Source organism: Lipophrys pholis, assembly GCF_963383615.2.
Source record: "Lipophrys pholis genome assembly, chromosome: 3".
Classification (NCBI taxonomy): Eukaryota; Metazoa; Chordata; class Actinopteri; order Blenniiformes; family Blenniidae; genus Lipophrys; species Lipophrys pholis.
Window position 1 is genome coordinate 32,852,202 of NC_137627.1, and position 12,578 is coordinate 32,864,779.

A 12,578-nucleotide genomic window follows, 5' to 3' on the forward strand; every position below is an offset into this window, starting at 1 on the left:
ATTAAATACAAGTGATGTCTGGTTGAAATGTGGTTAAAATGACCTTCCTCCTCCCATCAGCTGGGAAACCAACTAAAAGATTTGAGTAAATTGGCTCCCTGATTGGAAACAAGCCGACTGTTGTCTGTCTTTACACAATACGAGGAACAGCCAGTGGCAGCATGCCTCACATTCTTCAGTCGTCTTTGTTGTTGGGTGATGCCTCGTTTTGTATTTATCCCCGTGAATAGACTCCCAAATGTAGACAGGCTGATGTCATGACGAGATATTTCTGGCCCGGCCTCGGCGCGGTTTGATATCAGCAGAACGTCTCCGCTGCAAAAAGCAACAACAATAAACATCAACTTCAGGCTGCACGGCATCGAAGACGTGCAGCCGAGTCTCAGATGACTCAGGGAAGGCGAAAACCTTCACGATGCGACGCCATGCTGACGCCGCGGGAGGTCGCATCTTCACTAAGAGGTGGAAATGTCACTTTGTCACGAGTGGATGATCTCCTGCTCCCACTATTAAACATGCTCTCCTTCCTCCTACACGTCTCACTGCAGCAACTTCACGTCACGAGTCCGTCACGCCAAAGTTGGAATTACAGGTTAATCTGAACAAAAGAATAAATTCTGGAGTTTTCATTTCTTGTTGCAAAGTGCTGGAGATGCTTTGAAATATAGCAAATTGTGTATGTGACATAATATGAAGGACAACAAAACTCTTAAAAACTAAAACTAAACTACGATGTACAAAAACACATCGAAATCAATACCTAATAATGGAATTATGACTGAGAATGACTATATAATGTGATATTTCTATAACATTTATATGAAACTTGAACATTCATTGCATTTTTCCTCTGACGTTTCCCATCAGGTCCTTAAAGAATAAATGGAAATGCGATCCGTGTAAAAATGACCGGATTCACTTTGCATTTTATGTCGGTACTTCTTCTTTGACTTCGGTTGAAATTGACGTGTTATGTTTTGTCCAAAGAGCCAAACATGATGATTCTGTACTTGTAGATCACGATGCAGTCTTGGTGACGAGGTGCGACTACGCAGTGTAAATTATGGTTTGATTTATGGGAAATGTGCCACTTCGCATGTACAGTTGGATTATTCAGCACAAGCCCTGTGCAGCTTCCACACTTCACGTCACCTGAAGTGTTCTGTTGTAGACCTTATATAAATATCTCCACACAGTTGACATAGTTCCTCCTCTGCAGGGGGCGCTAGCAGATTAGCTGCTCTGCTGAGAAGTTGATGTCAAAGCGTCGGGTATTGGGCGTGATGTATCAGAGCTTTAAAGGTTTTATTACCTGTACACAAGGTTGTACAGAAGAGTATTTGGTCCACTCATGAGTAAAGAAAAGTGACAGGAGAGAAGTAAGTCAAAATAGAAAATCGAGAATAAAATCGACCTTTTCAGATTACTACAGCCAGGGCATGTGACTAATTCTAGTTTGATGTACTGGTGAAACTTTACTGCAGAATCGGCTCGAGTAACATTATTCAGTAGCACAGCGTAGTTATCAGTATTAGGACTTTAAAGACAAAACAGTGACTGTACCAATTACATAGGCGCCAATTCATATTTTTGTCCATGGGTTCCCAGGTAATATGAATAGTCCACCATGAAAATGAAAATCATATAATTCTGATGATATAATGTTGATCACTGCTTCTTAACATCTGAGTTTTTAACAAAGATTTTCTAAAAATCCCTTATATGCTGCCTATGGTTCAGCGGTAGTATTGTCACCCGTCACGCTGGAGGCCCTGGTTTGATTACCAGCCAATACAAAATACCTTTCAAAATATGATCAGGTCATTTTGAAGATGCAGTTTGAGTTATTCTTTTCTTTGATCAACTATCCCCTAGTGGGGTCGCAAAGACTGAATCTCTAGCACCCGGTGCTCCGTACTCCCTTAGCACCTCCCACAAGACATCTCGGGGGACACGGTCATAGGTCTTCTCCAGGTCCACAAAACACATGTAGACTGGATTGGCTAACTCTCATACCCCCTCAATAATCTGTGAGAGGGTGAAGAGCTGGTCTGTTGTTCCAGGACGGAATCCGCATTGTTCCTCCTGGATCTGAGGTTTGACTCTCGGTCGGAGTCTCCTTTCCAGAACCCCCGCATAGACTTTCCCAGGGAGGCGGAGAAGTGTGATGTCCCCATAATTGGCACACACAGTCTAGTCCCTCTTTCTGACCACCCTGGTCTGGTGATACTGTACCCGAGGTCCATGCGATGCTGTAGAGGCATGTCAACCAGGACAGCCCCACAATATCTCGTCCACTGCTGAGGCCTTGCCACCAAGAAGTTTTATTACGACACTGGGGACCTCCACCAGGGAAGTGGACGAGGACACACCAGAGGCCTCAGAACCTGCTTCCTGTAAGGGAAGCACGTTCCATTATCTGGCCCCCAACTCTAGAACTCTATGCACAAACCATTTAAATTGCTTTTTTCTTTGACCGTCTTCAAGGCTAAATCCTTTATATCTCCTGTCCAAATAGTATCAAGGTCATTGTGAGTTGACATGTTCTGTGGTTTAGGTGACTGTTTTTGTTACCTGTTGTTAGTTTTCTCTGCCTCTTTTTTTTAATTTTCATTATTTATTGAGTTCATCTAATTTAATGGACTTCTTTCCTCTCCTGCACAGTTTGGTTTCATTTCTTGTTTTTATTTAGTATTCATTTTATTTATTTCTTACAGCAATGTGACTCATTTCTATCAACACAGCCTTTCCTATTTTCAGTTACTTACCGGAATAACATGAAACATTGTGAATTACTGTGAAATGATATGAATTGTACACAGAACAGTATTTACTTTGTAACACCAAAATATCTAGTATTTTTGGAGTAAATAGAATTGTATTACTCCATAAAGTATAACCAATCTTTAAGGGGAATACTAAAATATGACAATATTATAATATATCACCACTTTTAGCAATGTCTCTGTATAAAATGTATCAAAATGTTTATCTTTATAATAACTTTGAAGTCATAAAGTATATAAAACCTTTCAACAACATATTAGTGTTAAGCGTTTCATTGAGGTATAATTTAAAAGTAGCATCAAAAGGGAGCCTGTGATTTCACCTCAACACTGCTTCACTTCCTTACAGAACCAGTATCGATATGTAAATGTTACTGTAGTGTACCAGCACACAAAGTACAATTCGATGATGACAACTGATTCTTCAGACTTTTTCTTGTAATGTTTTAGGAAGCAAAAATAAATTTTTTTCTATACATTCACAGTCCTGCATGTCTCTGATACAGTCGTTACCTCCCCTGTGATAAACTGTGGAGGAAGTGACAGCAGCTTTCTCTCTCATTTTTGGCCTTTGTTTGTCTATCCCTCCACAGCCCCCTACTTTTTAACACAATTCTCCCAGTAAGTGATTAGATAACTCCGATGCATTGCAAACTGTTTTTCTACATCAGTATTCAGTTGGTTCATACAGTAATGATACATTCAGAATGATAATTCCTGGTCAGAGCCAGAGGCCATATTTCTCTAGGCTCACTTTGCATTTGGCAGCGCTCCTCGTCCTTTCAACTGTTATTTCCCTAAAAGTGTGAGCACAGAACACTTGTGTAGATCTGGTTTTATGGCAACGGCAACAATTCTGTGATGGTTTCAGTGTTAGAAGGAGGGTGAGACACTTGTGAAGGTTAGGTTACGTTGAACATAAGGCCTCACAAGAATAACACTCCAAGTTTGGGTGTGTTTGAGTTTCAAGGGTGAGAATGTGGTTTTACAGCTAAAGTTACAATTGGGTAGGATTATGATGAGAGTTAGGCCCATTTACGTGACATATCAAGTTCAAACACATCACTTTTGCCTGTTTGTTTCTGAAAAGTTTTGCGTTTACACTGAAATGGCAGAAACACTGAAAACTATGTCGTTATGTCACATGCCAGGCCACACATTGACATTTTAGTATTGAAACCACACACACTTTCACACAGAGAAAAATACGCTATAAACAATGAGAGTATACAGACATTCGTAAGGAGAGAGTTGGCTGTCAACTTTAAAACTACTAAGTCCCAGGAGAATATGGACTGGAAGTCACGACACTCTGGAGGAATCACAGTTGTTATTGTCAATCTACTGAGCATGTGCAGAAGAACTATTTACTAGGACCAGGGTGTGCATGAACAGCAGCAGCCTTTCATAAAAATATCAGTTTTCAAAAAGCTCCATGTTCTGAGCCATTTTCAAAAAGTTGTGTTTTCAGTGACTACGAGGACCGTTGTCGTGTAAATGGACACCCCAAAAAAGTTTTCCATTTTCACTTGAAAATGGTGCCTTAGATATAAATTGTATACATAAAATGCATAAATTGAATGCTCACATAGATTGCACTTTCCTTCTCTGTTTTCTGTATTGGTGGAGAAAATGATCAAAGGTTTCTGTCAGAAAGTTAAAGCTGTGTGAAATAGATGGAAAATATTATTTGGAATTACAACACAAAACACATCTTAATATAAAGTCTGTGAACACAAGTAGCGGTGTGCCTTACCACGTTAACATCAGCATTCTTGCTGAAGTCTGAGCTGATTTGTACCTAATTTTCAAAAACATTCCAAACAGACGCAAACACAAACAAGAAAAGAAAGTTTTTCAGATGTTGTAAGTCGGCGTCATATAATAATCTATTCGTAAAATCTCCTCCTAGTATATTGCATGATCTAGTAGACACACCCAATATTCCATTTTCACGAAGGCAAACATGCTAAATCTACAGTGCTACATTATCATCTGTCAAAAACGCAGTCATCTATGCGTCCCATCAATGAATCAGCTTTCTCACACCATATCATTTTTGCACAAACCTTTTGAAGGTTGAGAAGTTTCTGGTTGGGTTATGGGGCCATGAGATGTATGACACCAGAGGAAAAAGCACCATAAAGACGTAGAGTGCATGCATGAAAGAGAGACAGAGCAGGCATGAGGGTATGTTTGCTCACTCACATACTCAGATCCATGGAGACGTCATGGAGACAGGGAGGAATGTGACAGACGGGGTTAGTGAGAAACAGGAATCCTCCTCCTCTCTTTGCTTTTCTTCATTACTTTTTTTTCATACCCACAGAAAATAAAAGCCAAAGCCACTGAATAAAAAAACAGAAACAAACCCGAGAGACGTTAGAAGATGGAAACCAAGCTGGGATTATAGGGGACTTTTCAAAAATCACATGCAACAAAAGCAGAACAACAGTGACGTCTCGCTCGTTTGAGGACTGCGTTTGGATGTATGAGTGAAGTGTACTGTGACAGAAAGAGAGATTCTGCCTTCATCTCACGCTTCACCTTATCCACCGCAGACATCCTCCTCCTGCTTGTATTCAGTCCTCTCCTCCCTCTTCTTGGACGGAGTTCAGCTGTGGCACGGAGAGTATTGGAACAGAACGATGACCATTGCGCGGCATCACATCCTGTTAAGGTCCTGGAAGTCCGTCACCGCTACTTTTGCTGTGTGCAGGAGAGCAACGGTTTCATCCAACTGAGATTTTAGTCTTTTGACTTTTTCAGATTTGGTGCAATATAAAATCCTGGAATTTGAAAACACGCTTGCCTTGTTCTGGCGAGCCAGTAATGACATAGTGGCATGAAAATAAAACCCTATTTTGTGCGATAAAGTATGTTTATACTTTTTTGACTGAACCTCAGGGTTGTTCCGACTTGTATTTCAGTTCTCTTTTAACCATTATAGAAGCCACATTTTAGAGCCGGTTTACGCCAAGGCCATGTTCATTGCTCAATATTTTATAAAACAGGTTCCAATATTGTGCTCACACACATGGTCACACAGATCTAAAGACACACTGAAGATCACATCTGCTCAACATAATACTGTGTGTAAAAGGCAGGTTGGGTTGTTGCTGAGGGATTTTATTAAGATATCATTGATTATACCAAATGTATGCAGGAGCTAAAACACCTGTTTTGTATTTTGAGAGTACTGAGATATGCTTTCCAAATGGACTCGGTCAATTTATTTGGTGTGAACAAGTTTGCTTTTGAAGCATAAATGGACCAATTTCTACAAAGCTTCGTTTTAATCCGACCAAGTCTGACGAGTGTTTCCCCACACCTCACTCTCTCATTTCCTCTCTTTTGTCTTCTTATGATGAAACTTTAAAACAGAGACTTATACTCCATGTTACATTTTGATCGACTTGTTAGATGTTCACACACCAAAAGCTGATTTCATTCATTTGCATCACAGTTCAACTTTGGATCCCACCTTTTTTTCTCTCCACATATCTATGCAGTGCACCATCACCTGAGATCCCACAGTGCCCATTAATGCGCTCAAGTTCTTGCTGCTCAAACTTTCAGAAACATTTTGTTCTTTCTCCACTTCCGACTAAAAAAAAGTAATCTGAGGGGTTGGGTCAGGTTTAATATCAGGTAAATCCAGTCGCAGGCAGAGAAGCAGCAGGCATGTTTTGATCAGACAGGTGAAAGTTATTGGGTTCCTGGCACAGCTCAGAAAGTGACTTGCAATGAGATGTTAATGCCACTTTGCACCCCACTGGGTGAATCTTCACTGCTCAAGTTGGGAAATAAAGTTTTCACCGATGATGCAAGACGGACTCTTTTTAATTCACATCATGAAGGCAGCTGGGCTTGCTTGTACTTTTGAAGAAACTGTCAGCTTCTGTCCAAAAGGCTTCTTGTGTTCTGAAACCTCAGTGCTTTGTTATAGCTTGTATTTATATGTGAGAACTCTGATCAGGTGGGAGCAGTGTAAGTAGTGGACCAAGAGTGTCTCTTCCATTCAAACATGGTTGTTCCAGTTTGAAGTGGATAGTTTCCTTCAATGCTCTCGCTAAGATGTGAGCGTTGCTCTCTCCAGACTCTCTCCTGAGCTGAGATGGAGGTACAAGGTTGAATCCTGTCCTGAGGAGTTATCCCCTCTATGCTGTGCTGCGGGTTGTGTCCAAGTTGTTTGATTTTCCCAGTGTGATCTGTGCAGCACTCCTAATTGTATGCACTACACTGCTCTGGATGTGTCCTGGTGTTTTGTCCTCAGGGTGTCTCAGAATGTTGCAGAGCCTAAAGTTTACTTAAAGGTTTTTCCAGAGTTTCCTCCAACATATAAGATGAACTCCACTGGCTGACAGTTCAACAATGCAGTTTGAAATTTTCCTTTTGACATTATTATTATTATTATTATTATTATTATTATTATTATTATTATTATTATTATTATTATTAATAATAATAATAATAATAATAATAATAATAATAATAATAACAACAACAACAACAATAATAATAATAATAATAATAATAATAATAATAATAATAATAATAATAATAATATATGTAGATGGCATTTAACTGAGTTTTCATAGGTTTCTGATGATTGGTTATATTTGTTAACACACTCATACAACAATGACGACACCGACCATGGAAGGTGCTAGAACGGGGATCGACCTCTCAACCTTGCGATTATATTGACCCAAACAAGAGGCAGGGGACAGACATGTTTTATTTAATTATTAGTCCATAAGCTGGGGAAAGTTCAGGAGAGGCAAACACTCAGGGAATCAAGACCCATCAAGCGTCATAGCCAACACTAAAATTAAGCAGACATAGAAAAGAAGCAAGCTAGCACAATACACAAAGGGTGTGAGGAGACAATCAGGTACAGCTGACTTCATGCAGAGGCGTTGATGCTGTGTGTTTTTTTTTCCAATGCAATCATACGAGCGTGTGCACACACCATGACGTAAACATTCCAGCTACTATTAGCTGACACACTCACTTCTTTTAAATCAGGAGTTAAAACAATCTTATTTGCACAGGCTTTCAAATAAACAATAGATTTTACTTACTTTATTTAATTTATCTTAATAAATCTCTTACCTTATTTATTCAACTTTTTGTGCTGTTTTTAAAACTTTTACGATGTATTTCTTTTATTAATATATTTCTTATGTCTTTCTAAAGCTTTTTCTGTATTTCCTTCATTTCTTTTATTTCTTATTTCCCAGTGTTCGAATGGTGCTCTATAAATAAATTTGCCTTGCCTTGCCTTGCCTTGTCTTAGCTGTCCTTTGTCACACTTTACATGGTCACTCGGCATCTAATGCAGGTGAGAAATAGTCTCCTCTGAACCAGACCATGGTTTTGTAAATGTACATCATTTTGGAAAGTGCTGGACTCTGCCAGTGTTATTGTTGTTATGTGCAGTACTCTGCATTTTAGAAAAGCTCCATTTTCCCCTGTTTACGTGGAGATGTTGTCTTGTGTAAAGATAATGTAAAACATTTCGTATAAACAATGAAACAAAAACCAGAACACTGACAACATGATAAGGCCTGAAATAGAAGGAACCATAAGGGGGTTGGACCATAAGGAAAACGACTCTTGAAAACCTTTGAAATGACATAAGGCAAAACATAACAGCAGGACTGTGACGGCACCACAGTCCTTGTTTTCCTCTCCGTCTTCCTCTGGTCTAGTTTGGATTTGATGAATGGCCTCTGGGTAGCCACTGGTCATAAAAGCTCTTTGGATGTCTTCTTGCTCCTTCCTATTCTCCTTTGTCAGCCTGATGAAGCAAGGTCCGGATCACTCCAGGCTTGAGTTCTATTGATGAGCGTTAAAAAGAAGACACATAGCAGTCAGTTTGTTTTGGTCTCCTGTGGATCGACTCAACGTTGAAGGTTCAAAACCTTGTCTGTACTAACTGAAATGGTTTTCTGAACCTGAAAGCGATTCCTCACAGCACAGTGGACATGAGTTTACACTCGCAGCACTCAGCACGCCACCAGTTTGGAATGTTTACAACAGAGACACGCAAAGTGTTATCCTGCGATAGACGGACTCGTGACGAAGATGCAGTTTGCCAGCAGACTCGCACAAGTTAAAAGCTGCTTGGGCTGATCCACGAGGAGCGTCTCTTGGCTCTGAAACACTTGGACAGGCGCGAGAAATAAGACGGATTCTGCGGGCGTTGCAGATTTGCCCCTCAGCTGTGTGAATGGACAGACCACAGCTGTGTGTGACTTGAATGGACAGAGCCTCTCGCAAGCCTGTTGTATAATTTATGAGGGTGTTTCTATCAGGTTTGCTTAATTTCTTTTCTCATCAGAGGCCTGCACTCCGTGGCAACACAGATTTGGATGTTTCCAAGGTTACCATATGCAGAATTCAAACCTGGAGTTAATTAAAGTGTGAAAGATTTGTGACTTTTGAGGACTTGTTGTATTATTGTTTGGGTTTTTTTTAAGGAGAGACTCACAATACAAACTTACTTCAGGACTTCAACTTAAGTCACTTTGATGTATTGTCGATAATTATCTCAAGCACTGCTAAAAGTAAGAATCTTCAGTACTGTGCTGGAGTGTTTAGATGCTTTTAATACTTTTAAATCTGCTGTCAGTGTAGGAGCAGAATGTACATATATTTATCCATGATTTAATTCATCAGATTATGGTATATTTCTGTAGCATCTCAGTGGTTTAAAGCATTGGCTTGACCTCTACAGTCAGTATTTAAGACTGAAAGTTACATGACAAAATAGTGACTGTATTGTATTTGACACTATACAAATAAACTGAATTGAACTGAAAAAAAGTCATTCCCATGAAGAAACATCTGAATTGCCTCCAACTTGTAAATGAATTAAACGATAGAGTATCCATGGGAAATTGGGCAAAGCAAGGACTCTGGCTGCAGCGTTGTGGATGAGCTGTAGTTGTCTGACAGATGTTTTACTGAGGCCTGTAAACACACCGTCACAATAATCCAACCTACTGAAAATAAATGCAGAACAAGTTTCTCAGAATCTTGTTGGTCTGAAATCCTTTGATTCTTCAATATTGTTCAGATGGTAGGAAGCTGATTTGGTTCTTGTTTTAATGTGGTCTGTTGAATTTCACGTCTGAGTTAATTCAACTTAAAGGTAATATTCATCAAGAATTTAAATCCAAAAACTTAAAACGCTCCACAGGATATTTTTTTTTAAAGTGTACTCAATTCAGTTGAGCATCTTCATACACAAAAAAAAGTTTGGGGGTAAATTGCATTAAGATTAACATTTAGGTTATAATACCTTATTTGTTTTTATTAAGATGTGCTGTCTCTTTCTTCAAGTAAAAAATTTTGCCAAGCAAATTAACTATATCTATTTTTTAAAGCGGGCACAGTTTAGATTTAGTCATTTTCCAAAAGCAAAATAAACCAAAATATTTTAACTTGCCATCTGCCAGTTATTATTTTGTAATTGTAGCTTTTTTATTCAAATGTGAAACCGAATTTTTATTTTTATTTTTTTGCCACATTTTGGATGCTAACCTGCTTTTTGTTTTTGTACCTGCAGGTCCACGACGGCACTCTAACCGTCCTCGGCATCACCAGAGACGACAGAGGGGCGTACACATGCCGGGCCTACAGTGACCAGGGAGAAGTGCTGCACACCACCCGTCTGTTGGTGCAAGGTAACGTCTCCAAGTATAAACCTCCACAAAGCCGCTTGCTGACGACCACAATATACACATCTGCACGGATCACCACGTTTTGAAATTTAATAAAAACATGTTTGCATTGACGCAGTAGCTGAGTTTCATTATTTATACTCAAAGGCAAATCCATGGAGCTCCCTGATGTACTGCTGTTTGTAACATACCTTGTGGGTCTGTCTCATGCAGGCAGTCGATAGCTCAGTCTGGGGCTCTGCTGCTGGTGCTCCTGTGTGTGTGTGTGTGTGTGCGTGCGTGCGTGCGTGCGTGCGTGCGTGCGTGCGTGCGTGCGTGCGTGCGTGCGTGCGTGCGTGCGTGCGTGCGTGCGTGCGTGTGTGTGTGTGCACAGCTACAGTATGTGTGTACAACACTCTCCGTCTGCGAGAACGTCACTGTCTGTCTCCGGTCCATTAACCAGGCTCTTTGCTAGACACAGATCAGATAGATGGTGGTGATACCAGCCTCCAGTTCCTCTCACTCTCCTGATGCAGCGGGGCTTTGGGGAGCTAACAGTGTGTGTTTAACAAGCAGCTGAGCATCTTGGTTTTCATGGTAGAGTTGGCGAAAGGTCTGTTTTGATGCTTGACTTCAGTAGGCGCAAACACAGCGGAGCAATTACGTTCCCCCCCGTCTTCACAGCGGAGTTTATGTAAGCTCGCACACCGCAGACATTAGACAGCAGTTGTGCAGTAACCTACTGAACTAGTGATGCATGTGATGCAACTTTAAAGCTTCAGACCTGAACGTTCCCACAGACTCACCCATATATATAAAACTGGCCTGCAAGAGGCTAAAATCCAGTCAAATCACAACACAAATTGTAAAAAAATCTCAATAAAACACTGATTTTGAAACATTTCCTAAGAGTGGTGGACATAACACAACACTGAGATATCTGTGATGCTGCCTTGATGCTGCCTTGGAAGCTGGCTCCCTCGTTGCTATCAAACTAGCCTCAAAGCCGTACTGTCAGGGTGTTTGTAAAAACGTGCATACTGCATCAGCCACAGGAGAAGTTTTGGGGATATTTCACTGTATTTTGCACAGTGAAATGTTAAATTGAAATTGCCTTTCTCTGGAGATTGTCGCAATTTTCCATTGTAATTGTTTGGTTTTGTGGAAATATAGACATTCTCATCACGTATACTTAGTAAAGAAAAACTTTAAAGTTTTACATTTAAAGCTTATTATGGTACTGTTTTACTGGTTCCAGGCCACTGAAGATGAAACTGGGCTGTTTGTGGCCCCTGAATTAAAATATGTCTGATATGTACAGTAGTGAACCCAACTATATACTGGTCCAATTAAAGTACATGTAAATGCTTCTGTCTGATTAGACTGGCCTTGTCTGATTGAAATTATAATTGGATTAAAGGCGACGGTGTAATAATCCAATGTCAGCTTGCCTCCCACTCTCTGCACTGAGGTGATGATCAAAACCAAAATATTCACATTACTTATACGTTAGATAAGTATTTACATTGTACTGACAAATTTTTGATGTGTGTGTGTATGTGTGTGTGTGTGTGTGTGTGTGTGTGTGTGTGTGTGTGTGTGTGTGTGTGTGTGTGTGTGTGTGTGTGCGTGTGTGTGTGTGTGTGTGTGTGTGTGTGTGTGTGTGTGTGTGTGTGTGTGTGTGTGTGTGTGTGTGTGTGTGTGTGTGTGTGTGTTGCTGTTTAGTAGTAGTAGTTTATAATTAATGTGTTTTCAGTCAGATGGACATAACCCCCCTAATCCTACAATTCAAGTAAAAGAATGCAGTTTATTTTATCCTTCTGAAAAAGAAGAAATCCACATTCAACACAGGAACAGTTGTTTTGCGTATTCTCTGTCAAGCTTTCTGACTTGATTGCATTAAAGGATTTTGTTTCTGCTGACCTGCAGCCGCCAGAGACTTCGAGGTTTTAATCTCAGCCGCTGCGATAACCTTGTCAATCTCTTCTCGCGCTGACATCAGAATAATGCCGGCAGATTGTGTGATGAGGGCAAAATATGTTATGCAAAAAATCTACATAGCCGCAATGAGGAAAAACCACAACATTCTGAGGTAAAAATCGATTAAACAAAAGAGGAA

General features: G+C 40.1%; 1 protein-coding gene across 1 annotated transcript in view; it reads left to right on the forward strand.

Moving 5' to 3' along the window:
• Window positions 1–12,578, forward strand: part of igsf9ba (immunoglobulin superfamily, member 9Ba) — a gene marked incomplete at both ends in the record, with an annotated part of 85,185 nt that overhangs the window by 42,790 nt on the left and 29,817 nt on the right. Inside the window, one exon of the mRNA XM_080460076.1 lies at window positions 10,366–10,483. Within this exon, the coding sequence (XP_080316202.1) occupies window positions 10,366–10,483 (118 nt within the window). The remainder of the gene's footprint in view (window positions 1–10,365; window positions 10,484–12,578) is intronic.